The following is a 27,587-nucleotide window of genomic DNA, read 5'->3' as shown; positions in this document are numbered from 1 at the left end:
TCACAGAAATAATATTGACCCAGCATTGAGCACATCTCAGTGATTGGCACAAACATGTAATTATTTCAAAAACCCTGGGACTCTTGACTTTGCAAATAAATTGACAGATGTTTGGGTTGCATCAAACCGTGCCTGGGGGGGAGTGCCCAGTGTCTACTTCAAAGAACAGCATCTAATATCGAAAGTGATGAGCGACAGACCCCACCCTCCAGGTGAGCTAATTTCTTCCAACATCTCTCTTATCAACCAGAACCTCAGTAACCGAAAATCTCGACTGTGATGTTGTTAAAGTATTTAGCATTTTTATATATATAAAAAAGGCAAGGAAATCACAATTACAGCAGAGATTTATTCATAGGAGGAAAGAAAGGGGGAAGGAGGGAGGAACTAAATCAGAAACACATCTTGGAATACTTAGATTCATCATAATGTTATTCACCCAGATTTACATGTGTCTGCATGCTATTCAGAATGGTGACCCTTAAATAACTGAAGATAATGAGCCTTTAAAAATAACTTGTTTGCACTCTACGAACAGTTTTTAAAAGTTTCTTAACACTGAGAGCTAAAAAGGAAATGTTTCTGAGAACATTAAACTAACCAGGAGTTTTCACTCCCCAAGTATAACGATTCATCAGGAATTTACTCTAACTGGCTTAGCTCATTTGAAGATCCTGAGAGTGCAGCTGTTGAGTGTCTACACTAGGTACCCCGGGTACAGCAGGCAACAACCTGATTATTTCCAAGAACTTCCCATGGACAGCTGGGACTACCGGTAGAGGAGGAATCTTTGCAGTGGCTCCGGCAGATGTAGCTTGTGGATGGTTTGATGACATGTTCGACCCAAACACTTCCGGACACACAGGCGGCAGAGCTGGGCAAGAGCAGGCGGGCCTGAGGAAGGAATTAAAATGGCGTGAACCTCATGACAGTGGGGACGGTTTGAGGGGGTGAAGGGGAGACAAGAGGACTGGAAGAGGCTGAAACTTTCTAAAAACTTAAGATGGATCTGTATAGGAATTAGAGAGTCAGGTAGAGACACGCAGTACACACAGGGATCCCGGTTTGCCTCTTGGACGGTGACATGTTTCTTTCGTTGAGCCTCCAATGGTATTGCATTGATATTGAAGAATGATGCCAACCAGAGGCACGTTAGAAATGAAGTGTGAGGTCTAAAGGGAATGCACTTTATTCACGTACCACATATGCCAATGTAGGTTATACACTGACTGAAAAGAAAACACAAATGGAGCACTGAACGTGCAGGACCCCAAGACAGAGCTGCAGACGGAGGGACAACTGGCAAGAGAGTGTCAGCAGGAAGCCGGGCCTACGTGATCACAGAGGCAGTGCCACGAGATATGGTGGGGGGGCCTGGCACTCAGGCCTCAGGGTCCTCCTGGACTGCCTGGCTCTAGCTGCCCAGAAGGCAGTGCTGGCTAGGTCCCAACTCACACTCGGAGGGCCCTCCATTCTCTCAAGGATCCCAGCTCAACAGAGGATCTAGAGAAAGGACCCCATTCACTTAGACCCCATTATACCCTGAACCTCCATCCCATGGAGTCTCACGGAGTCATCATGCCCACAGATTTCAGTGGCTTTAAGTCCTAAAGGAAAGTAAACTAACAAGAGGCCAAAATATGAGGGAGTGGGATGAATAAGCTTTGGGCTGGACTACGCTATACAGGGGCATTTGTAATGTCCTACTATTTCCAAACCTGACTCTATCAATAAAGATCTCTTCCAGTAGACTTGTGTAATTCCTGGACTATACAAAGCTTTCTTTTCAAGAATATCCTACGGTAACAGCATCTTGCACCCCATGAGAAATGGTGGACTGCATGTACAAACAGCCAGATAACACATGCACTGATATTTCCAAGGAGCCTCCATGTGACAGACAGTTACCTGGAGGAACAAACAATCGCCCTTAGTTAAAATCTTGGGAAGCAAGAATGGAAAGCATCCCTACCTGTCACCCAACTAAAGCTCCTCTGGAAACAATAATGCAGCAAATTGTCCAGTTTGCCTAGACTAGTTCAGACACCAGAGTGAACTCTGACACAGCTGGTATTCATCCTTCTAGAGCGAGCGGCTATATTTATGAAGACAGAGGATCTTGCTTATAAGTAATACAAATCCTGGACCTGGAAACATTTTTTTGTTGTTGTTTTTTTAAATGTATTGGGGTGTTTTGATGGAAGAGGAAATGCGACAACTGCTATAAACCATATTCTCAGCTAATAGTTGGAAAGCACCTGGTATGTATTTCCAAACTGTGGACTGGTAAGGAAGACCCTAATTCTTCAAGTGGAGGTTCAAATACAAGAACAATCATGAATGACAGGCTACTGGAAATAATCTAGACCAGTGGAATTCAAAGTGTGACCTCAGACCAGCAGCATCAGCACCACTGGGAACATGGTGGACATGCAGAACCTGCTGAACCAGAATCTGCATTTTAATGAGATCCCCGGTGATTCCTATGCTCCTTAAAGCTTACGAAGCACTGACCTAGAGAGTATTCCGAAAAGTACAGAACCAAGCATTCCACTTGGAAGGTATATGAGACATGGGGGTGGTTACACAAAATGGAACTGGTGAATGAAAGAAAACACTTTTCCACTAGAAACTGTTTCAGAAGATTCAGGATTGGGCCATGATAATATTCTGGGATCAGAATGCTTGGTTAGGATCCTGGTTCTGCTTCTCAAAGGCCGCGTCACCTTCTGCAAGCCCATCTCGTCATGTTTCTCTTTTCCCATTAACTGGGAAAGCACCAGTTGCTGTAAAGTTCTTGCTGCCTTCACATTTTAAGAATTCAAGGAGGGGCGGCCAGTTAGCTCAGTAGTTTAGAGCGTGGTGCTACTAACACCAATGTTGCCTGTTCGATCCCCACGTGGGCCACTGTGAGCTGCACCCTCCAGTGCCTGACACACGTAAAGATGAATAATTACTATTATCGTTAATATTCTCCTGAGTGTACAAATGATCAATATATGCTCTGATAATGTTCTCTTTCTGTATGGTCATAACAGGGTTCTCTTTTGAATTTGGAATACAGAGCATTTTGGAGGCCCGGCCTTCCTCCCCTGGCATCTGTAGTTGCATCAGCTCATGGTGGAAACGGGAGTGAGGCAATGAGGAATGCAGACCCACCTACTCCCTGATCTCGACAACCAGCAAACAACTTCACCATTTAGTCTACTTTCTGAAATACACACTCTGCATCCACTTTATCATCTCACTCAAGTATTTCTAACTTCCCCTGAATCGCCACCAGATATTACAAAGCAGAGTTTGGAGTGTTCAACTGTATGCTTAGGCCAGGATAGATATGGCAGTTCAACCTTTTCATGGTGAAAACAAAGTTCTCTGATTATTTTCTTGTTGTGGAAAATACAAAGCAACATACCAGTTGTACGTAAATGCCCTTTGGTTATAAGTGAATATATACAGCATAGAAAATCCCATCTCAGTGATGCTAGGACTAGCCACCTCCTGTCAGTTCCAATTACAAAGAGAAAAGGAAAAAGGTGAGAAAGTCTAGAGACAAGACAGAAAAGAAGAGAGAGCAGATGTGCTTATGGAAAAGACATGACCACCCAGTCCTTCCTTACCTTCCCGGAGCAGGAGCGCCTGCTCAACGCTGCTTTTCGGGGCCGCCAGATCAAGTGCACTTTTGCCCTGAGCGTTTCTGCACTTCAAGTTAGCCCCGTAGTCTGTTAGCAGGTGGATGACTTCCCCACTGGACTGCCTGGCTGCAGCATGGAGGGGGGTGTCCAGCCACTGGCCATGCTCAACACTGGCTCCTTAACAAAGCAGATGGCCACAATTCAACATCAAATGTTCAACGTACAAACACAGTGAGCTTAAAATCTAATAGCTGTAGATAAAGCTATCTTAAATGCCATGACATATTTGACAAATCTCTGAAAATGTGACGTAAGTTTAGAACCTCAGCAATGTCCATTAAGACAGTTTCAAAATATTTTGCAAGAAAAGTAAATAAAAAATATTTAAGCATTTGAAATACTTTACTTCCTTTCCCATATGAACTTTGTGACATACAAAATTAGGTATTTGCAGCTCTTTTTACACAGCTATTTTGTTTTTTGGCAGAGGATAAAGCTACTTAGTATTTAGTATTAGGGTAAAGTTTATTTAGTTATATTATTCAGGGTTCACAAAAAAAGATTTCTGAATTACTACAGGGAGTAGTATATGATGGCAGATAAAAAAGGCAAGAAAAATCTTGGAGATAAAAATTCTTATTTAAAGGTTCTTACTATAATCTCCACCTTTGTGCCAGTGGCTAATTTGGGGGAATCTTTAAACAACAGTTTCAAGACATTTCACCTTTCCCTGGACTCCGTTTCTGTACATGCCTTTTAGAATTTAAAAAAAAAAATTACTAAATAACTTAGCAGGATTGATCTAAAGTAGCCTATGGCAAATGTCTGTTGTTTTTACTATCCAGCATCTTCCTGGTAACCACATCTAGATTTCCTCTGGGGAACCATTCCCTGTGATCCCCAGTTCATGTGTTTCCAGTGAAGCCCAACAGCTGCAGTGTAGACTGAAATCTAGGCCTAAGCCAATTAGTGCAATGTATTCCCCTTGGCCACCGTGATTAGTTCAGACATGAGCATGTGACTCAAAAAGAGCCAAGGAAATACAATTGTTTTTTCCCCTAGGACTTATGGGAAAGAGACTCTTGCTCTCTCTGGAGACCACCAAGGAGACCCATACCAAGTAAATGGAGCCAATATCAAAGGAAGCAGAACTGGAATATACACACACTCATTTCCCTGGAGAAGTTCTGTTTTAAGCATTCAAGCATCAAATGCTGCCAGAATTTTGTCCAGCCTGACAAGAACTTCATCTTTGAAACCATGGAAAACCAACAAGGGCAATAGGTTCTTCTCATGACCAGATTTCTGGAAGTTACCTAATTCTAGAAGTTTCTTCACACAGTCTACCCTTTGGTGGGTGCAGGCCACATACAGGGGAGTTCCAAGCTGAGGCACTTCTTGGTCAATGTTAACGTTATTTGCCAGCAGAATCTCCATGCACTCTCTATGACCTGGTGGAACACAAGATAATCCGAGTCAAGTAAGGGAAATATTGATTATTCACAGAATTATACGATCGCTTATCTGGAATGGGCTTTAGAAATAAGACTTTTTTTTTAAAGTTTATTGGGGTGACAACTGTTAGTAAAGTTACACAGATTTCAGGTGCACAATTCTGTGTCACATCATCTATAAATCCCATTGTGTGTTCACCACCCAGAGTCAGTTCTCCTTCCATCACCATATATTTGATCCCCCTTCTTTCATCTTTTCTTATGGCGCAATAGTATTTAGTATTCCATTGTGTATATATACCACATCCTCTTTATCCAATCATCTATTGAAGGACACTTTGGTTGTTTCCATGTCTTGGCCACCGTAAATAAAGCTGCAATGAACATTGGAGCACACGTGTCTTTATGGATAAATGTTTTCAGACTTTTTGGGTAGATACCCAGGAGAGGGATTGCTGGGTCATATGGTAATTCTATTCTTAACTTTTTTGAGGAACCTCCACACTGCCTTCCATAGACCTAAATATAAGACCTGAAACAATAAACTGCATAGAAGAAAACATAGGTACTAAACTTATGGACCTTGGGTTCAAAGAGGATTTTATGAATTTGACCTCAAAGGTAAGAGAAGTAAAAGCTGAAATAAATGAATGGGACTATATCAAACTAAAAAGCTTCTGCACAGCAAAAGAAACCATCCACAAAAAGAAGAGACAACAAACTGAAAGAGAGAAGATTTTTGCAAACAGTGCCTCCGACGAGGGGCTAATATCCAAAATATACAAGGAACTCATGCAACTCAACAACAAAAAATCAAACAACCCAATTAAAAAATGGGCAGAGGACCTGAAGGGACACTTCTCCAAAGAGGACATACAGACGGCCAATAGACTTTTTTTAAGCAGAAAAAAAAAAATACATATATATATATATATATATATATATATATATATATATATATATATATTTTTAATCTTAGAATTCTCCAAAATAAAACCATTAGAAAGGAAAGCATGCTCATGCTTTCCCCACTTAAATTCCTGTTTGCAGCCTTTGAGGTACCTCCAACTAAATTAAGGGCTCTGAGGAGCACAGCTGAAATCCTCTAGTTTACAAATGGAAGCTTCGAGACCTAGGGGGGTAAATGACTCATCCTATTCCCGTGTTTCCCCGAAAATCAGACCTAGCTGGACAATCAGCTCTAATGCATCTTTTGGAGCAACAATTAATATGAGACACGGTATTACATTACATTACATTACATTACATTACATTACATTATGTTATTATATTATATTATATTATATTATATTATATTATATTATATTATATTATATTATATTATATTATATTATACCCGGTCTTATAGTAAAATAAGACCGGGTCTTATATTAATTGTTGCTCCAAAAGGCACATTAGAGCTGATTGTCCGGCTAGGTCTTATTTTCGGGGAAACACGGTAGTACTCTGAAAAGCCAGTGCTCAAATCCAAGGCCCAGCCCTGATTCCCCCTCCATTACAAATCTCTCATTCTCTTCTTCGCCCATGCATGCAAGATTGGGTGTATGGCCACACCAGGCAGTAAAACCTCCTTATTTTGGTTAACCTGGAAGATACCTATGAGAATTAGTTAAATTTCTCAAGTATAGAATATATTAAAACATACTTTCAAATTTAATAGCTAACAAGAACTGTGCAACAAGTATTCTCCTTAGAGAGTTTGCCCAATGAATAGATAGACATGATTAATTTGCAGCATATGAACGATTTTGCTCAGGAGCAAATGCTTCTGAAGTATCAATAGGAACTTGTAAAGAATTTGTTCTCTTTGAAGATTTAAATGTTTCCTTAAAAAAATCTTATCATCTCTGATTAACTTAACCAACCTTTTCTTTATAGATAGCATAAAAGTAAGCTTCATCTCAAATCTGCTTGATTTATCACAAATTCTGAGTTAAGGATAAATATGCATTAAAATGTACAAATAAGGATTCTGTGGATTCAAACTATTTGCTCACATAAGTAAATGTTATACCTGGATTATAGCATCGATATGTCAAAGTATTGATCAGACTGACCCAGCTTACTCATAGAGGTTGAAAGCTGTAAGAATCTAGAAATAATATCTAATCAGTACCTAAAACTTCCTAGCAAATACAGGTATCTAATAAATATCTGTGAGTAATTCCTGTCTTTTATTTTTTTGCAGAAGAAACTGAGCCTAGTTTGAGTTAAATTTAAGTATTCTCAGGAAGTTTAAGAAATGAATATATACCTGAAACTAATATAAAAAATAAATAAAATTTTAAAAAATTAAAAAAATATATATAAAAGTCAAATGATTAGCACTATTGTAACAATATGCAAAACAATGAATTTGCTATTCATCCTTCCATTCTCTGACATTTGGTCCCTAACACACTTTTATGATACAGAAAAAAATGTGGAATGACACACGAATTCATGTGTTTATGATAAGCATATATATATATTTTGTAGGCACACAGATACCAAATACTCCATACATAACCCTCCAAGCACTGCAGAATTACTCAGGTAATTCAAGCCATTCCCAATATTCATCCATTTTTAAATGTTCAGCTGAAATGCACATAATAGATTCATTATTACTTCAAATCCATATTAAAACAATTTTAAAGACTTTTATATCATTTCCAAAGTAGACTATTTCCCTACAACTTAAAAGACTTACTTGAAGTTTGGGAAATGGCTAACATCAGTTATTAATCAATAATTGTTTATTAAATATGTATAAGACAGCAAAACCATAGATACATTGAGATTTGGGTCTTTTGTAACATTTAAAGTAATCCATTCCAAAAAAATTACCAAGTGACATGTTTAATAACCTGGGGCAAATCTTTCACTATTGCCTTCTGAAAAAAAGACTTTCATCCCCAATTATACCAGCTGGGTAACACAGAAATGTTGCTCTTTAGGTGTGACCTTTGACAAATGGCCTTGGCCTTGCAATGGCATCTTCTTGTTCATGTCTAGTCTATGCATATAATTTTTAAATTCCTTAATGTTATTCTTTTCCCTCATTTCAAAACTAACTGAGGACACAGGAATCTAGAGTCAATTTCAAGGTTTCCAATGCCATGCTTTTTAAATTTGCACCTTTTTTTTTTTCAATAACTACGTAATGACCCTGAAGTCATCAGCTCATCTAGAGTGTACTGCCTGTTATGGACAATTATGTTTAATCTTTCATTAGAGAGACTATCAGCCTTCGCTTTCAGACACTTTCGTAATTTATTTTATGTTAGTGGTTCATATTTTATGGGCTTGGGGATGAGCTATTCTTTTCTAGTAAGGACAGTGACATAAGCACAGTACAACTCATGGAAGTCACCTCTGCAGTCTTGACTGCACCAGTTGCCACCAAAACACCAGCAAAGAGCCTCAACAACGGCCTGCTGAGAGACTGTCCCCAGGAAATGGGACATTTGAGACACAAAGCCATTCCCAGTTTATTGAAAGAGGTGTTTCGTGCCCCATTGGTATTTCCTGAAGATTTAGGCAAACTGAAGTTGCTGTTATGGGATTTCTAAGGCACACACAGTAGTCTACTGGTGAAGAAGGTCTGGGCGATCCTTGCATGGTGAACACTGTACCACTGATTCATGACGATTGGAGCGAGTCCCCCAGTGTTCTGTATGTAACGTCACAGCTCATTTACCTCTCTTCACTGCCTCATGGATGGGGGAAGCCAGGTGCACCTCGAGCTGGGCCTTGGCTCCAAACTCCAGCAGCACGTTGACACACGCTGCACTGCCACTGCAGCAAGCGTTGAAGAGGGGCGTGGCTCCATGAACCGTCACTCCATTGACCTAATGATGGGCAAAGACAGACGCAGAGGATTTGCTAATTCTTTGTCACCATCTCCAAGTTGCATTCCTGTATATCTGCCTGGAGAAATTTCTCATGCTGGTGAATGAGCATGGAAATGCTACATCATTACAGCACCATGTTACTTAGGCACCAGTAGCCTATCAACTCTCACCTATAAATGACATTTCAAACGGGGCAAAATGGGACAAGGCTTTTCAAATGCATTCATGGGTATTCCAGAGCTTCTTAGGAGCCTCCTAATCATTGACGATCGGTCCTCTATGGTGGTTAAGAACATGGCCTATGGAATCATTAGCTTGGATTCAAATCCAGCTCTCATTCTCTTTTATTTGTTCAGAGATCTTGGTTGGGATACTATCTTTGTGCCTTGGTTTCCATATCTGTAAAGTGAGGATCATAAAAGAATGTATGTACCTTGTGAGGTTACTGAGTGGATCAAGTGTTTTACTATATGTTAAACACTTAGAACATTGCCTGGTGCCCAGTAGACACTCAATAAACATTTAGAGCAACAATTATTTCCATTAATATGGAGCTGACTGCCCCTCTCAATCACGAACAAACATGGCAGAAACCAAAAGTACTAGAGAAACCAGCTAGCTTAAGGTCCCCAAATCTCTACTTAGAAAAAAATTTCCTTGGCAATTCCCCACGTTCTGCCTTTCTTGACACAAATTTCCTTTCTGGACTATTATAATCCATACAAATTACATATGCCAGCAGTGACTCCTAAAGAGATCGTGACCAAACCAAAGGCACAAAGAAAACAGTTAGCAACATGGTGTCTCCAACCATCCTCAGTGCCTTCTAGGGCTATGGGAGGCTATGGGAACAAGCCTGGCTGAGAGGCATCTTTGAGTACTAGCAATAGATTGGAAAGAACGTTGGGGGAACAAGGCATTCTGGTGGGGAGGTTCTGATAGGATTGAAATGTGGGACAATGAGGGCCTGATGTTAAACCGTATCACCTCAGCAACTAAGGATATATGCTTGTGATAATCAGGATCCCAAATTTCCTTCTTTCAGAGACAAAAAAGATATTTCTCCACAGTGCCAGGATAGCCCCATTAAATTGGAAAGCTAAAGATGAGATGCTAAGATGGCAGAGACAGAAAAGACAGGGAAAAATGTGTGTAAATGTATACATTCTAGGGATTTCTAACCTATTTCCATAAAATATTTTCCATAAAAAATATTTGGTGGAACTGGTTTGATTTGTTTTTACTAAGTATTATCCTCTTCCTCAGTCCAGGAAGTCTTCTAATTTGATTTCCTGTAAGTTTCTCTGTCACTTCAGTTCAGCATTGTTCAGCATCTATTAGGTGCCAATTTTGCAAACAAAGGTGGGTAAGACACCCCCCACACAATCAAAAATCCATCTATAACTTTGGACTCCCCAAAAACTTAACTACTAATAGCCTACTGTTGACTGGAAGCCTCACTGATAACAAATAGTCAATTCACGTATTTTGTATGTTTCATGTATTATCCACTGTATTCTTACAATAAAGAAAGCTAGAGAAAAGAAAATGTTAAGGAAATCATATAGAATAGGTTAAATAGGTTGAATTCCACCGGGAAAGACAAACAGAAGAAGAGATCATTTTGATACAACAATACATGTTTTAGATCACCATAGGAACAGGCCAAAGGAGAGCATAGACTTGAGAAACATTTAGGAAGTAAAATTAGCAGGATGTTGTGATTAATTAGATGAGGAGATGGAAGAAATAGGATGATCCCAGGTTTGGGGCTTCAGAAACCAGGAATCTGTTTCACCTGGTTTCTGAGACTGGGAATCCAAGAGGAGCTGGGAGTTCCACAGGGAAGAATATGACAAGCACGGTTTTGGATGCACTGGGTTTGAGGTACCCATGAGACCGTCAATTTTGAGGAATGTTCTACCGATTGACCAACTTTCCTCTTGTTTCTTCTCTCATTCTGAGGTAAATGTTAAATAATATCGTATGTATCGACTGTTCCCTCAGAAAATTGCCAAAGACAAGGGACCATGTCTCACTCTTTGTACCCCACAAAACGTCCCAGAGTTGTACCAGCACACCTCTACGACCTGATGTTGTCTGATATTTCCCACTCACAGTCTGCCTGTGACTCCAGTCATCTAGCTTGAAAGGAAATGGTGCTCCCCCCAAAGGAATTGGCACTCCCCCAACCTTGCTCTCATCATTACATGTGAGTTGACTAAGTGGTAACTTAAATAAGCACTACCTAATGAAAATACACAACCACGATGGCATCGGGAAAACCACTTTGTCCACGGAAGACTTTGATATTCAGTCCAACACGTAGAAACCCAACTTCCATATAAAATGCAAAGAAAATCTTCATTAAGCCCTTAAATACACTGTAGCTCATGAAACAAAGAATGCAAAGACTGAGTTTAAAAACAGCGGCCCAGTAGCTCAGGTAGTTGGCGCGCCATGCTCTAACGCCGAAGGCCACGGGTTCGAGTCCCACATGGGCCAGGGACCTGCACCCTCTACAGCTAAGATTGTGAACAATGGCTCAACCTGGAGCTGGGCAGCTAAAGGACGGTATGAGCTGCAGTGTGAGGATTGAATCGGAGTTGGGGGAGGGAGGGAAAAAAATTAGCAACAAAACAGTATCTGGCAACTAAATAAATGTCATTGAGCTTTTCAAAAGTTTTAATTTTATAAGTTATTCTGATATCTGATGACATACAGCACCTCAGTCACTCCTTGAAGGAGAGAATTTCAAAATAAGATGAAGTTAATTTTGTAGGTTTTTGCAATGTGTTATTTATTAGAAGCTCATTTGCTTTAATAATTGGCTCAATAGAAAGCGTTCTTCATTTAGGGTTTTCAATTAAGAGTGGTTTTTTTGGTTCCTTCAGAATGTGTTCTTTCTAATGTTTTACAATAAAATGTTCCAAGATCAGTTTTCAAATTACTTTAGTTCAACTGATTTTTTTAAAGTTAGCATCACAATTTTGAAAGATTTCTGTGAATTACCTCACCTGAATGTTCACAAGTGGGCATGGAGCCTGAAGGGAGGAGCAAGCAGCAGTGTCTTCCAGACCATTCAGGAATGTGGACGTGGATGGGGCCAGACCTGTGTTACCTACAGCACGCAAGCAGTCTGGAAGGTCATGTCTCTCTAGATGGTAGCAGCTGCACTTGGGCAGACAGATCTGCCGGTCAGGGGCGGTACTCACGTGTGCACCATTTTCCAACAAGGCTTTAGCGCAGGCTACGTGACCTCCAAGGCATGCCTCATGGAGAGAAGAGACCCGGTTAATTGTCACGAGGTTCACATTGACACCCTACAATTTGGAGAGAAGTCAGTGAAAGGTAAAGACTGCATTAGCAATATCAATGAAAGCAACGCTGTTGGAGCTGTTCCTGTCGGCCTGTGGGGATCACATAGAAAGTAGAGGCCATGACCGGGGAATCTAAATATGGTGTGCAAGCCTTGAATTCATGTATTCACCAAATGCTTATTCAGCATTCTGGGCCAGGCAATGTGAGTACTTGGGTCTTCAAAGCTTATGACATAGGTCTCTCTCCTCTAAGAACCTAGTGGGGAAACAGAAATGGGGGGGGTGCGGGAGGGGAACAGCAAGAATATATTGCTATACTGGAATATAGTCCTATACATATTCAAATTTCAGTTGGGAGCATGGGGTATCCTTGAATCTGGCTTGGGTAGTAAGAAAAAACTTCGCAAATGAGGTAGTATTTAGCTAAGGCCTGAAGCATACAAAATGTCAAGCTAGTAAGGCCAAAAAAAGTACAGTTGAACCTTGAACAACACAGGGGTTAGGGACCCCGAGCCCCACCCCCACGCAGTCAAAAATCCATCTATAACTTTGGACTCCCCCAAAACTTAACTATTAACAGCCTACTGTTGCTTGGAAGCCTTACTGATAACATAAACAGTCAATGCACATATTTTGTATGTTACATGTATTACGTACTGTATTCTTACAACACAGTAAGCTAGAGAAAATGTTATTAAGGAAATCATAAGGAAGAGAAAATACACTTAAAGTACTGTAATCAGATTGGGAACAAAAGGATGACCCCCTCCTGCCCCAGGCTTAAGAGAAGAAAGTAGATTGTGCTCCCAGAGTTGATGTCAGCCACAACTCCACTGTGTGCAGAGGTGTCTGCATACCAGGGTCTGGGGCCAGGGGCTTCTCCTAACCCCATCTCCTTACCCAGGTGCAGCAGGGCCCACTGCTGCCCTGTTTCCCCGAAAAGAAGACCTAGCCGGACCATCAGCTCTAATGCGTCTTTTGGAGCAAACATTACTATCAGGCCCGGTATTATATTTTATATTATATTATATAAGACCGGCTCTTGTATTATATAACACCAGGTCTTATATAATATAAGACCGGGTCTTATATTAATTTTTGCTCCAAAAGACGCATTAGAGCTGATGGTCCGGCTAGGTCTTATTTTCGAGGGAAACACAGTAGCACACTGCCCCTCCCCACCCTGCCGTGCTCCACCTTTCTCATCTTAGAGTCCAGGTGACAGACGACAGGACCAGCCCAGCTGCTGGCCATGTCTGACTTCATGCCCTGATTCTAACACCCTGGCCCTTACCATTTTGCCCCATGATTTCCACTTCCTATCTATGAAAGGAATTAGGTCCCTGGTTGATCCTTCCCAGCTGAGTTGTTTTTGATTCCTGCCTTGTAATTCACCTGCTGAAAGCTTCCCAAACCTAGTGCATGACCCGGAACCCCAAACCCCAACCTAAGTAACCCACCATCTCCTGCCAGACCTTCGAGGTGTTGCCTGTCCCTTCATCTTAGGGTCTCTCGGTGCCTCCTCAGTTCTGTCCATTTTCATGTCCTGAATATGGCGTCATTACTCTAGAGCGGTGCTATATATTTCAAGTTGTGTATCTAATACAATTAGAAAAGTCTTTCCCTTTTTCTTTTCCCATATCTGATTTTCTTTTCAAGAAAAGAAAAACGGTCCCTAGTCCACAAGGTGGCAGTAATGTGCTAGGGAAAAAACCCATTAGTGCAAACTTGCAGAATACCTGGAATTTTAGAAATGTGATGCTGGACAAGCCTGAAAGACCATCTACAGGGAATCCCCTTCGCATTGCGTGAGAAAACAGAGAAGCAGAAAATTCAAATTATTAATAAGACTGGAGGCTCCCCAGCTGGCGGTGACAGCCAGCGTGATAATCAGGAGCTCCTAGTCCTCGGTTTAATGTTTTACTCAGCACACCACCTTATCTTAATGTGAAACAAAGTAAAAAATAAAATAGAATACATCTGGCTAGTGTGTCAGGGCAAAGAAGTGAGGGTGTACTTGGGGAAAGTTGAACTTCTCTATGAAGAATGCTCCTTATACATTTAAGCACACTATAGAAACCAATGTGCGTGTGAAGTATAGTTAAAAATAAAGACGGGCTCAATGTAATGTGGTATCCTGGATTGAATCCTGGAAGAGAAAATGGACGCTAGTGGGAAAACTGGGGTAATCCCAATCGTCTGTAGGTTAGCTAATGGCATTGTACCAGTGTTAATTGCTTATTTTTGACTACAGAACTGCAGTTACGTAAGATGTTAACACTATGAGAAGTTGAGTAAAGGGTATACGGGAAGTCTGTACTATCTGTACAACGTTTCTTTAAAGTCATTCCAAAATTAAAATCCTATTACAAATACTAATAAAAGAACTGAGGTGAGAGGCTGAGAGGGAGGAGGTGGAAGCAAGACTTTTCACTGTGTACCTTTTTATATCATTTTAATTTTTGAATTATGTGAATATATTACATATGAAAACAATCCAATCAAATTTAAAGTGCTTACAAACAAATAAGCAAGTGATAAAAGCTATTTGATAATTTCTGGCAGCAATGTTTTCTTTTTGCTTGTACTTTCTTGAGAACTAACACTTCATAAAGGAGAGAAAATAAAAGCACACCTACACAAATAAAGAGCAGTGTGCCCAGCTGTTTAAATTGAAACTAGTAAGCAAGCCAGGTTCCGTGGTAGCTAGGATGTGGAAAAAAGATACAATGACTCACCTCTTCTATGGACACATAGATTCTAAAACAAAGTAAATGGAGCGTGTACACTTTCATTCCTTCACAAATATTTACTTAGCCACCATTCATTGTTCAAGCTGCCAGGGATACAGTCACAAATTAAAACAAAGTAACTAAGACTTTAATGAGTCCTCCCAAAGGAGTAAGGTTACTTATTTGTCAACCTGTTTTCACTCTTGCAATATTGTATCAGTGGGGAAGGCAGCCTCTAAGGTGGCTCCCTGTGATCCCTGATTGCTGGCATTGGCTCACTTGTATTCTCCTCTCCCCTGGAGTGGATTTACTGACTCGTACCTAATGAAGCGAATATGGCAGAAGTGATGTCACTTTGGAGATTAGGTTATACTAAGACTTCCTTCTTAGGTACTCTCTCACGTTCTCTCTGGGGGATGACATGCCATCTCACGATGCAGGCGCCACCCTATGCAGAGGCCCGTGTAGCAAGTAACTGAAGTTGACCAATAACCACATGGGTGAGGTTGGAAGTAGATCCTCCCCCAGTCGAGGTAGGAGATGACTGCAGCCCTGACTGATACTTCACAGCTTGCAAGAGACTCGGAGCTACCCAGCTAACCTGTTCCTTGGCTCACAGAAACCATGAGAATCTAAGTGTTTGTTGTGTTTCAGCTGCTAGGTTTTGAGGTGATTTGTTACATAGCAATAGCTGATTCATGCAACTAAGGCACACTGGGAGAGTCTAAGGTGACTTAGTGTAACACAAATTTGAGGGCATCACCCATCACACCCACAGGGAAACTATCTATGAAGTAAAGGAAGGCCCAGAAGGCGAAGGAGGGAACTGGGCAGAAAATGAGCCAGTCTCCCAAGAAAGGAGAGGAAGGAGAAACAAATGGTGAGCTGTAAGAGGACACATACACCTAGAATGGCCGTACTGGGGCCCAGCAAGCAAGACCTCTGCTACAGGCAAAGCTAACAAAGAAGGATGCTTGATTATATCATAAACACGAAGGATCAAGTCTTCTGTTTTCTTACCTGTGCAATTAAAGTTTTAAGGGCCAGTAAGCGCCCCTGGGCCGCAGCTTCATGAAGTGGGGATCGATCAGCCCAGCAGTCTGAAACACAAATCAAGCTCAGAGCCAAGGTCTGAAGTCTTCTTCAGCAGCTCAGTCATGCTGCCCACACAGTGTGAGAGGTGGTTTGGAAGAAGAGGAGAGAAGCTTTTAACAAGCATCAGGCTCTCTTGTCAGCCACTTTCAGGGTGACAAGCCACTAAGAATGCAGTCCATTAGCTTGGTGGTGGGTGAGGAGAGAGCACACAGACTGTCTCTGGCTTTTTGGAGCGGTTTTAATGAGCAATAGATGCGGTTCATATAAATACTGCCCAGTGCTTGAATCAATAGCTCTACATAAAGCAAAATGAGGGGCAAAGCTGGACAATCAGCATCCTTACTTTCATTTCTTCCCCTGCCGCTCACCCTGACTCCTACCCTAAGGATTCAACATTCTATGCACCATGGAGGAGATTCTAATAGATTAGGGAAAATGGTTTTGTTCTAAATTCCCTACGTAATTGCCTCTGTTTCAATTTGGTAATGAAGCAGATCTATTATCAGAAGGCAGAATGTCATTTTTCAGCTGGTATAATCCTCCAAAAGCTTCTCCCTAAACAGCTTTGCTGGGGACAGTTGAGTGTGATGGCTAAGCCCGGGGCCAGTGAAGCCACACCGCCTCAGTTCGAGTCCCACCTTGACCACTTTCTCTGAAAAAATGGGCAAGTTACTAAAATTACTTAAACTTCAATTGCCTGATCTGCAAAATGAGAGAATAGCAATCTAGTATTTAGCAAGTGCTGGGGTCTCTAAGTAGGCCAATAAAATGCATCCATGATGGTAGGTGCACAATACAATTAACTGTAATAATAAGTACATTTAGTAAGTCTATGTGTGTTCTAGGGAGCAGCCTCAGAACTGCATTAGGAACATATTTTTCTTCTAGATGCTCATCAGCAAACAAGACTAACCAGCTTAAATGGACATTTCAAACGTAACCCCCCATCAAACACGCCAAAGGGTAATCATCCATTTTGGAAGAAAACCTCTACTCTGGTTTGCAAAATCTGAGCATTCTTCAAATTATAACTGTGCTCTTCACACACTGAATAGCATGTAACACAGTTGGAATTTAACACAACCAACCTTTTCTAGGTGATCCTGATGGTATTAAGAATTCAGTTTTCCCCATACCGCAACCTTGGCAAAAACAATCCCACCAAAGATGGAATTAGGTGGATTTGAAATAGCTTGAGGCCTCAAGGAGAGTGTGAACTTTCCCACCTAATAAGAACCAGGGCTACAAACAATGCAGTAAGCTGTCTTTTTACACTGAAACTCAGTTTTTATCTTCTCTAACCCTTTGGGTTATGAAAATGGGGAAAGCTAGAATGAACTTAATAGGGTTGGATTAAAATTGGAGCAATTAGTATGAAAATGTGACTACATGTATATGCTGAAAAAATGTGTATACATTTTAAGAAAGGTAAAAGCTGTATTAAAATTGTAATACAATGAATGACGCTAGCATTCATTTGATTGAACGCCATCTTTTGAGCAAACATCATATTACATACTGCTACTGTAATTCGATTAAACTTCGAAAATACATAGATAACATCTCTTAAAACGTGTACATTTTTTGTAACCCCTGGTATACATACATACACACACACACACACACACACACAGAGTGCACTGAGAAAACCTAAACCAGGGCTCCTTGGAGAAGTGCCTGATTTCAGGGCTAGGCCAGGAAAAATACAAGATGGGCCTCAAACACCTTGCCAGAAAGTAAGGAAATGTTCAATGAATGATGGGCAATGATAGGAAATATCAAAAACACAGGGAAGCTGGCTTGAAGGGGTTTCCATTGGCCATATATGGGACAATTTGAGCATCAACATAAATGATGGTAAGAGATTAAATAATTTAATTCCTATTAAATAAAAGTCCTCACTGATATAAATGAATATATTATATAAACTGGGAGAAGAGAAAGCTCTTCCTTAGAGTAGAACTCCAACTTAGAAATGTAGAAATAGAATCTGACTCAAATTATCTCCCCACAAAATAATTACTAGTTATCAAGGGAACACAGGTAATTTTACAGTGGAACAAAATTATAGACACCACCTTACCCAGGGGATCAAAGTTAACATCAGAAGTGATGGAAACAAACTGGCAGAGTGTCATCTAATGGAATACATGAACAATACCATGTACAATTGGTGGGAACGCAATGGAAAGAACACGCCATCGCTTCTGTGGTATTCCTGCTCACAATGCATAACCCGAATCTAGTCATGAGGATACTGCAAACCAATTCAGGCTGAGGGACACTCCACAAAATAACTGTCCTATAACCAGTTCAAAGAGGGACTGAGGAACTGTTTCAGACTGAAGGAAGCTGACAAAACACATCTAAAGGCAACGTGCGCCCCTGGATTGGATCCCTTTGCTATCAAGGAAATAATTAGGACAGCTGGGTAAACATGAATGGAGTCTGTGGGCAAAGAGAAGTAGGAATTCTTTGTACCACTCTTGTAACTTTTCTGTCATTTTGAAATTAGTTTCAAAATAAAAAACTGTATGCGTGTAATATATATATATTATATATATAATATATATATATAAATATATATAAATACATATATAAATATATAAATATATATATATATATGTCACGCGGGGTGTCAGGCGGGGTCTCTGGTCCCGCTCCCCACATAAGAATGCAGGACACGGTGAGGCCAAAAAGGAACACCCACGGAGCCATAGGTAGGGGAGTCACACCACTATACTCTCACTGGCGGCTGGGTTGGAGACACAGGAACCAGGAGCAACACAATTCTCAACCCTCATTGTGCCGCTTGCAGACTCAGCCACCATCTTCTTGCTAGCTCCCCCTTTTCTTTTTGCTACTAGCCTAGCCACGGCAGTTATATTCATGGCTAATGGCTCACTGGTTACAGCTGACGGCCAACTAGCCACAGCTGCTGGCCATTTGATCACAGTCGATGGCCATTTACTACCTGAGCCAGCACCTTTCTATGTGAGGCCGAGAGCCTGGAAACTGCTTTTGGGGGCTCTGTCCCCACACTCCACCCCTACAGGGTCTCGCCTCACAATCTACGCGACAAGCGTCTTCCGTGAGGGGCCCTGTGCGAGGAGCCTGGAGGTGAATGCTATTTCCTGGACACAGCCAAGCTCTCTGGTCACAGCCAGGGTTTCTCAGGGCACCACCAGTACTTCTGGGCACAGCCAGACTTCCTGGACTTCTTAGGGTACCACTAGTCTCCCCGGGCACAGCCAAGGTTTCTCAGGGCACCACCAGTACTTCTGGGCACAGCCAGACTTCCTGGACTTCTTAGGGTACCACTAGTCTCCCCGGGCACAGCCAGGGTTTCTCAGGGCACCACCAGTACTTCTGGGCACAGCCAGACTTCCTGGACTTCTTAGGGTACCACCATTCTCCCCGGACACAGCCAGGGTTTCTCAGGGCACTGCCACTCTCTCTGGACACAGCCAGACTTCCTGGACACAGCCAGGGCTCTCAGGGCACTGCCACTCTCTCTGGACACAGCCAGACTTCCTGGACACAGCCAGGGCTCTCAGGGCACTGCCACTCTCTCTGGGCACAGCCAGACTTCCTGGGCACAGCCAGGGCTCTCAGGGCACTGCCACTCTCTCTGGACACAGCCAGACTTCCTGGACACAGCCAGGGCTCTCAGGACACGGCCACTCTCTCTGGGCCTCTCAGGGTACCGTGCTGGAACAACAGCGGCTCACAGTCAAGGTGCTTACATATTCTCGATGGTGGCCGGTCAAGACACAAAAGCAAACATCCCACAGTTCCACTACATGTTGGTATGTTCCCAAACAGTCAAGCTGTCCATTAAATTAGGGATGGAAGACAATTCCCCATAGTCCATAGTCATTGCCAGGGCTGTCCTGGGGGTGAGGGATGACCTTGACCTCACCCTCAGCTCCCACGGAGGACTCAGCAAGCCTTTCCTCCTGGGACTACAAGTCCTGCATCTGGGCTGCCTTAGCAAGCACTTCCCAGCCCACGGGGCCGCAAGGACCTTCGCTTTCTCCGGCCTCTGCTGGTTGGGGAACCATCGATATCTTCCCACCCCTCCACAGGGTTCCAGCTCTCAGGCAGCTGCTCCTCCTGGTCTTCCTGAGACTGAGTGTTCATACACACAAACTGCTCCACCGTCCTTTGGAGAGCTTTGGCCGGCACCGTACCCTGCTCACTGCGCCATGTGTAGTGCAGGGGATCCTGCCGACTACGCCAAGTGTCGTTGCGGGGTGTCAGGTGGGGTCTCTGGTCCTGCTCCCCACACAAAAACGCAGGATATGGCTAGGCCAAAAAGGAACACCCACGGAGCCATAGGTAGGGGAGTCACACCACTATACTCTCACTGGCGGCTGGGTTGGAGACACAGGAACCAGGAGCAACACAATTCTCAACCCTCATTGTGCCGCTTGCAGACTCAGCCACCATCTTCTTGCTAGCTCCCCCTTTTCTTTTTGCTACTAGCCTAGCCACGGCAGTTATATTCATGGCTAATGGCTCACTGGTTACAGCTGACGGCCAACTAGCCACAGCTGCTGGCCATTTGATCACAGTCGATGGCCATTTACTACCTGAGCCAGCACCTTTCTATGTGAGGCCGAGAGCCTGGAAACTGCTTTTGGGGGCTCTGTCCCCACAATATATATATATATATATATATATATATATATATATATATATATATATATATATATATATATATAATCACTAGTGTTTTCATCCTCCTAATATGAATATGCAAAGCTTTTATAAGAAAAACAGATAAAATCTTTAAGATGAAAGTACATTGTGTTTGTATCTCCACTTGTCCCTGATTCAGTTACAAGCTGGCGAGTGGAGTATTTGTAAATCTCTTGGATATTTATAATTTGCATAATGAGATAATGTATACATGTGATACTCAATTCGTCAGCTTTGGTTTTCTTCCAGTGCCTCTCCATCTCATTCAATCTGAAGCCTGCATCACATATGTCGCTGTCTCGCCTAACTGCTCTTGGAAATGGACGCAGGCACCCGGGTTGCAAGGACAGACTTCACCCACAGATGGCAACTCCACACCCTGATCCACGTAAGAAGCAAACCCACAAACGTGGCTTTGTTATTCTTTTGTTCTAACAATAGCCAGTCAACCCAAGTCACCTAAAGGTACTGTAAGTATTTGGTTCAAAAATAAAAAGCTTTCAGTGGTAACTTGCTATGAACTTAGAATTAACTTGCCTCCAAGTGAGCTGTGACGTCCCCTTTCCTTCTGGGAAGCAGGAACCACATCTCCATCCTTTTCCTAGTAATTTCCTATCACTCATCAGTCCCTTAAGACCTGTTCTGTACACACAACCTGGAGAGATCTCACAACCTAACGTGGAGAGAAGGAAGCCAGGCACAAGAGTGTGTGCTGATTCCTTTCTATAAAGTACAAAAAGGGCCAAATTCACACTGGGTGTCAGGAGTCCAAAGTACCTGGAGGAAGGGCAGGGGCTGACTGGCAGAGGGCCTGGTGGGGGCCATGCTGATAGCATGCAGTTTCTTGACCTTGGGAGCTGGGAGCTGACTGTGTCTGCTTTGTGAAAATTCATCCAGCTGTTGCTTAGGAGGTGTGCACTTGTCTGTGCTTACGTCCGATTTCAATACAGAGATTCAAACCCTACTAGCCTGCGGGGCAGTCCACTTTAAAGCTGTAATCTCTACTCTGCCTACTCCCAGGGCACGGTAGGGGCCTCTCTGCCACCAGAGTGGGTGGAGGCTGAAGTGCAGTGTGTTCTTACACATGTCCCCACTTCCTTCTAGGTGCCAGCTCCTCTGGTGCCTTGGGCGTGAGGAGAAGTGAGAGGAAAGGGAAGATGTCTCCCCAGTTAACTGAAAGGAGACCAGTCCTGCTCACTGGGCCTCAACAGCAGATCTCACTCTTGGTCTGTGGCTTTGCCCTTCACACCAGGGTCACTCTGGGGCCCCTTTCCTATGCACTGGCATTTCCCCACCTGTCCTCGTGTCCCCCATCAGTGCAGCATCCTCTGATGCCCCCTCCTCCCACCCCATGCTTCTGAAGTCGCAGCAAGCCTGTGGGGCCATCTTCCATTCCGCCAAGAAAAAGGGAATGGTGGGTTGTCCTGGGGCTCTCACTCACCACCCCACTGCTCTCCAATTCTCTTTTCTATCTGAGTAGCGCAGGGGGCAGTTCAGCAAGTTGCCTAAGCAAGCTTCCAAGGTGAGAATGAAATATCCCGGGTCCCCTCCTTTCAGGCGCCCCTTATGTAAACTTGCATTTCTCCTGGAGCCCCCATCCCTTGGCTTTGAAGAGAAGGGGGAAGAGCCTTGCTTCATGAATTGGAATACCCCCAAATGCATAACAACGCCCTCGCCCCACAAGAAGAGATCTCACTTCTAGTAAGTGGCAGAAAAAAACTGAAATCCAAGGTTTGAGACTTCAGAACACACGCTGTTCTAGTTTTAAGAACTACTGGTGTTTAAATTCTGCCGGTCCTCATGCTAGATTTACTTGTCTGGAGTGCTTTGCTATATCCACCTTCTCTCTATAGATAATGTGAAATGAATCTATTGTATCACCTTAAATGTAGAAATCATTTTTGTTTCCCAATTGGAAACAAAACCACTCTGAAGGGGTCACACTGTTTCTAGTCACACTGTTTTCCAGAACTTGCTTTGAAGGACCTTGAAGAGTTTTCACACCAAACCCTTTCCCAGAAAACTGCGAAGGTGGGCTCTCCTGTTTTTCTCCTCTTATTCCTAGCACGCAGTCTCTCACTTTTATCATTCTTGTTTTGCTAATTATAAGAAATTAAGGATAAAAGTTATTTGGCAGCAAGGGAGTTTTTCCATTTCTTTCAAGAAATATGCAACCAAGCTCTCCAAATAAATGAATGCTTAAGTAGGAATCAGTCACTCTCTTCCAAGGCAGTCTATTTTCAGTTATTTGGCAGACTGCCTGTGTCACAGGGCCGCAAGCACATTATAAAGATAGTTTACTCTACAAATATGTTTACTTGTTCCTGATGAGGTGTACGGAAAATGTTCAAGTATTTTTTCATTCCCACCTTTGACTTTTTCTCAGAATACGATTTATATCTCTACTTCTCAGAATCTCTGAATAACAATTTCATGACAACTTAGAAAATCATAGATTTCAATAACAAAACTGGTTCAGATGGAATACAGCTGTCTGAGTTTCAAGTATTCAAGATAAACATCAATTATTATTTTTAAACTGTTTTGCAATTTTTAATCCTTCCTAATTCCAACAAGTATTCGAGATTACAGGTTTATTATTATTTTTTAAACAACCTAACTGGTTTTAATCTCTAGTACACATGGAACAATCTTTATTCTCTTTAGTCAAGTTCTAAAATCATATAAAGCAATATCTTCTCTTGCAGCATGTATCAAAGAAAAGAAAATTCAAAAGGAATTTCAATTTTGAACCAAAACACAAGCAAAGGTCTAGCAGAATTAATATTTTAAGCAACAAAGGTAATTGTAAAAAACCACATTATAATCCATTTCCTGAGATATCTAAAATATTATAGTAAAATCGAGTTAAAATGTATACTCCCTAGAACACCCAGCTCTGGCCAGGAGACGAACCCCACCCAGTCAACGAACTTTTTTTTGTAGTATATTAAAAAGAAGGTTCCTTTGAACCCATTAGGAGCAGGAGAGCTGAGCTAGGTGACAGGTGGGGCCCCTACAAAGGAGCGGTTGTCCCAACCTGGGAAAGCCAGCTGGCGCCTGTGATATGTAACCACTCAGAGGATGGTTGGGCCAAGGCTGAGGAAATGACCAGCAAAACTGCACAAGAGTAGAAGGCTAGGTAGAAGATTACGCAAGAATGTACCAAAGGCAGGAAAATCTGTCCAAAAGGGCAGGATAGGAAAAATGAGTCAGGACGATGAGTCAGGCAGAGGTGGGGCCATCAAATCAAGGTCAGTCCTCTGAATTCAGAGCAACAAAGACAACCGATTTTAAGCAGAACATTCAGAATAGAATCAATCTTTTAGACTTAGCTTAAAATAGACCTTTTGAAAAAAGAAAAGCGGGGAGGGGTACAATTGTTCCACAGTCTCCTATCTGCCATTGTAAAATCCCCCAAATTCTGAAAACCAAGTTTTTCACCAAGGTTGATGCAAAACCCTTTGGCAGCAAAACATGGCCAGGACTCTGGTTAAGCAACTTATTATTTTTAATTTGTGTTTTTGCTTAGTTTGAATATTTCTATGTTCACTACAGAAATGTCAAAATGTTTGATTCTGGGAGGCAGCTCTGGATCCTGCTGAGAGTGCTGCGTACTATACAGTATATACCCTGTGTAATCTTACTACTATCCTCCCAAACTCCTGAATCCTGAAACACATCTGGTCCAAGGGTTGTGAAAGCAGATTATCAACCTGTAGCTACACTTTATTTTTATCAAGTTTGATAACCAAGTCACTGTACTGAATACAGCTTCAATTCTGGCCCAATTAGCAAAGGTCGAAAAATCACATACCACATCTCTCAGGAGAGACAGCGCCTGCATAAAAATCTATGGGCGGAAGGTGGGATCCAGTGATCCGTCTGGTGCTCTAGAAGTAATGCCAAGGGCCAATAACAATGTTTCAAACTTAAAAATATACAAGTGTAATATTGACAAACCACACAGACCAGCCTGAAAAAAATCAAAATTAACAATAAGCTAACCACAGCTTAACTCAATTCTGATGAGTTCTCTACAAATGCAGTAGTTTAAACCACAAAGACATATTGAATGATACATTCCAGAATATGAAATCCCAGAAAAAAAACAATCTTTCCCAAAAGATTTTACAGCCAGAAAATGAAGTGCTGCTTCCAAAAGAAAGAATGCCACGACCAATGACAGGCTAAGCTCTGCCCCGGGTCAGTTTTTACTGCCCTCCCCTTGTCTTGGACAGTGCTGACGATAGTTTACAGGAACATAATATGCTATTGGAATCAAGAAACTTAACCTTGAGCGAAGACTTTTCTAAGCCAATTAGCTAACTTACTGATTAAATGCCACATATTTTCCCAACAAACATTTGACCAATGAACAGCGAAGGGAATTTCTGGTTTGAGTTGAACACTTACACAAAATTTTGTTCTTGATTTTTAATACGTCTGGCTTTAAGTATATAGTATCTAACTCCTAACAGTATCACAAGAAAACACACTGCTAGAATCACATGAAAACCACTGTTTCTGGCATGTTACTTCCTACATTATTACAGAAAGCCCTATATATCAAATACACACACACACACACACACGTGCATATATATAGGAAGGAAATGAAACTGAGAAATTAACATGCACTATTCTCCCTGCTGCCTCCTGTTAAAAACTGAAAAACACATTTTTTTACTTTATTATACCATGCTACTTGCAAATTAAATGAATATTATCCTAGGAGCTTAAATAAATAAAGATATTTGAGCTAAAGAATGAATGCTCCATTTAAGAGATTTGTATTATGGCTCCAGACTTAAACCATGAATTTTGAATATTATAAAACCTTTTTAAGAGTGTATTTAACTTAAGGGCCACAAAGACAAAAATAATGCACACGAGCAACAGAAAACATTTTAAAACTCTTGCCGACATAGACTTTGTTGGACTTTACCTAATATAAACCATGAGGATAATGTATCTATGAGAACAACAAAACTGTGTTACTGAAACATTTAAAAGCCCCTGCCCAGATTTATAAATTAAATTAGAAAACAGCTTTTCAGATCATGCTTAACTTGAAACTAAAAAAGAAAAGTTGTTTTTTTTTTTGTTTTTTTTTTAACCAGTCTAAGCAACATACCTCCCTGAAATGTGTGACAAATGTAATCCCCAAAAGAAACCTCTTTCCACACTCCGGGCCTTCTGACACTTCCTGAAACGTCAAGATTCTTCTCATTTTCCCCAGTTAATTGAAGCATTCTGATGCTTCGTCTTTGGAGGTCTTATTTCCTTGGATAAGACTGCTGTTATCTAGTGTCTTCAAAGTCGTCTAGTGTGTTCGAATCACATAGCATCAGTTTATTTTGAAAGAGAATCCTGGATGCAAATTGAAATGGATACCAGATAAAGAATGATGTAATCCTGGAGCCACTATGAACATTAAAAACACATCGGGAAATTCTGAACTGTTTATGAATAAATACTCCTCTATTAAGTGACAATCCCAGCAGTGACAAGGATATTTGATTCAATTAGTTTTGCAGCATCTCACCACAATTAAGGTGAATCATTTCTTGAAAGAAATGGAGACTAAATTTACAAAGCATAAGACTTTAAAATGTTTTACCCAAGTGCTGGCATTTCTTATAACAATAACCTTTGTTTGCAGTGCTTTGCATGGTGCCATGTATAAATGGGTTTAGTGAAGGGTTTTTCCTAACAGTGACAAGTGGCTAATCAATTTGAATTGCAAATGACAGCACAAAAATAAATATAGCATGCCACGTGTGCTGCTTTAAATTAAATGTACTGGCCATTCTATTTCCTGAGGATATTCTCAGTTTTGTTAGACTGCATTGTTCAAGTTTGATTAAAAATGTAAAAGACAATAATCCTACATAAGTAATATTTTGGTTAGCAAAAATGAGGTTTCTCAAAATATTTTCAGAAAGCCACTACTTTATTTACTTCTTAAATGTTAACAGAACTACTATTGCAAAAAAAATAAGGCTGAAAATCCTTCACAAATTGGTGCAGTCAATACCATTTGCTACTTTAAATAATTTTTTTAAACCTCCCACTCAAAGCCAAAGTATATATAATATCTGCCTTCTAGAAATATTCACATGAATTACCCAGGAGGTTTTAAAAAAAAGTATTGGGAACAACTTCATGTATTTTTACCTGAAATTCCACCATAGATCTCTTCTGCTATCCTTGCCGCTTCTTTTCTATTTCCTTTGACGATATAGAAATGTGTTAAGAGAGCCAAAAAAACTTTAATTAAAAGCTTGAAGAAAAGAAAAGTAGCAAACATTGTAATAAAAATGTTTTTAAAGCCATAGAAAACAGGACCATCTTCCATTTTGGCTTGTACTCTGTACAGGTTCTCGGGACTGCAAAATTTCACTGAGTTATAATTGGTATCATATGACATCTATTTTAAACCTTCTAGCCCTCAGTGCTCCTGTTACGGAGAACTCAGTGTGTAGGTTCTAAGCTAACTGGGATTTGGAGACTGCATGTGCTGCTGACATTCACAGCAAGGTTAAATGAACGAAAGAAACTTCCTTCTAACCGGAAACACCCAATAATCCTAGACCTACATTCCTCAGTGCTATCTAACAAACAGGATTCAAATCCCATCCTTTCTTATTCCTGAATCCCAATTTTGGCTATGTTATGTTGGAAGGCAGGATTGGAAAGATAAAAGAAACATCTCAGATCCCATGGGACAAAACAAGCTATCTGAAGTTCACACAAATCAGTACAAATACATCCTATGCTCCTGGTG

General features: G+C 41.4%; 1 protein-coding gene across 3 annotated transcripts; it reads right to left on the bottom strand.

Moving 5' to 3' along the window:
• Positions 1–329: 329 nt before the first annotated feature.
• On the bottom strand, positions 330–27,178 carry ASB11 (ankyrin repeat and SOCS box containing 11). 3 transcript variants are annotated; one of them, XM_033118785.1, is made up of 8 exons: positions 26,978–27,034; positions 25,935–26,170; positions 16,019–16,098; positions 12,162–12,269; positions 8,793–8,943; positions 4,952–5,086; positions 3,621–3,812; positions 330–894 (listed from the first exon to the last, which is right to left on the bottom strand). In XM_033118785.1, exons 2-8 carry the CDS (start codon positions 26,050–26,052, stop codon positions 770–772), a joined length of 909 nt encoding a protein of 302 aa, XP_032974676.1. In that variant the 5' UTR covers positions 26,053–26,170; positions 26,978–27,034; the 3' UTR covers positions 330–769. The 3 variants fall into 3 exon arrangements, with proteins under 3 accessions (XP_032974676.1, XP_032974670.1, XP_032974677.1); XM_033118779.1 differs by lacking the exon at positions 25,935–26,170 and having other exon boundaries at positions 26,978–27,178; XM_033118786.1 differs by lacking the exons at positions 16,019–16,098; positions 26,978–27,034 and having other exon boundaries at positions 25,935–26,136.
• Between the last annotated feature and the right edge of the window lie 409 nt (positions 27,179–27,587).

The sequence above is a fragment of the Rhinolophus ferrumequinum genome, chromosome X, assembly GCF_004115265.2.
Source record: "Rhinolophus ferrumequinum isolate MPI-CBG mRhiFer1 chromosome X, mRhiFer1_v1.p, whole genome shotgun sequence".
Lineage (NCBI taxonomy): Eukaryota > Metazoa > Chordata > Mammalia > Chiroptera > Rhinolophidae > Rhinolophus > Rhinolophus ferrumequinum.
The sequence above is the reverse complement of the archived record's forward strand: the minus strand, read 5'-3'. Positions and strand labels throughout refer to the sequence as shown.

What these genes read in the sequence shown, in the direction of transcription:
- ASB11 (XM_033118779.1), bottom strand. Translation starts at nt 27,158, where the DNA reads ATGGAAGATGGTCCTGTTTTCTATGGCTTTAAAAACATTTTTATTACA. An exon ending in CCATGAGGCAGTGAAGAGAG is followed by an intron (nt 5,087 to 8,792) that starts GTAAATGAGCTG and finishes GTGTTCCACCAG; the next exon opens with GTCATAGAGAGTGCATGGAG. An exon ending in GAAGAAACTTCTAGAATTAG is followed by an intron (nt 3,813 to 4,951) that starts GTAACTTCCAGA and finishes TGCTTTGTTAAG; the next exon opens with GAGCCAGTGTTGAGCATGGC.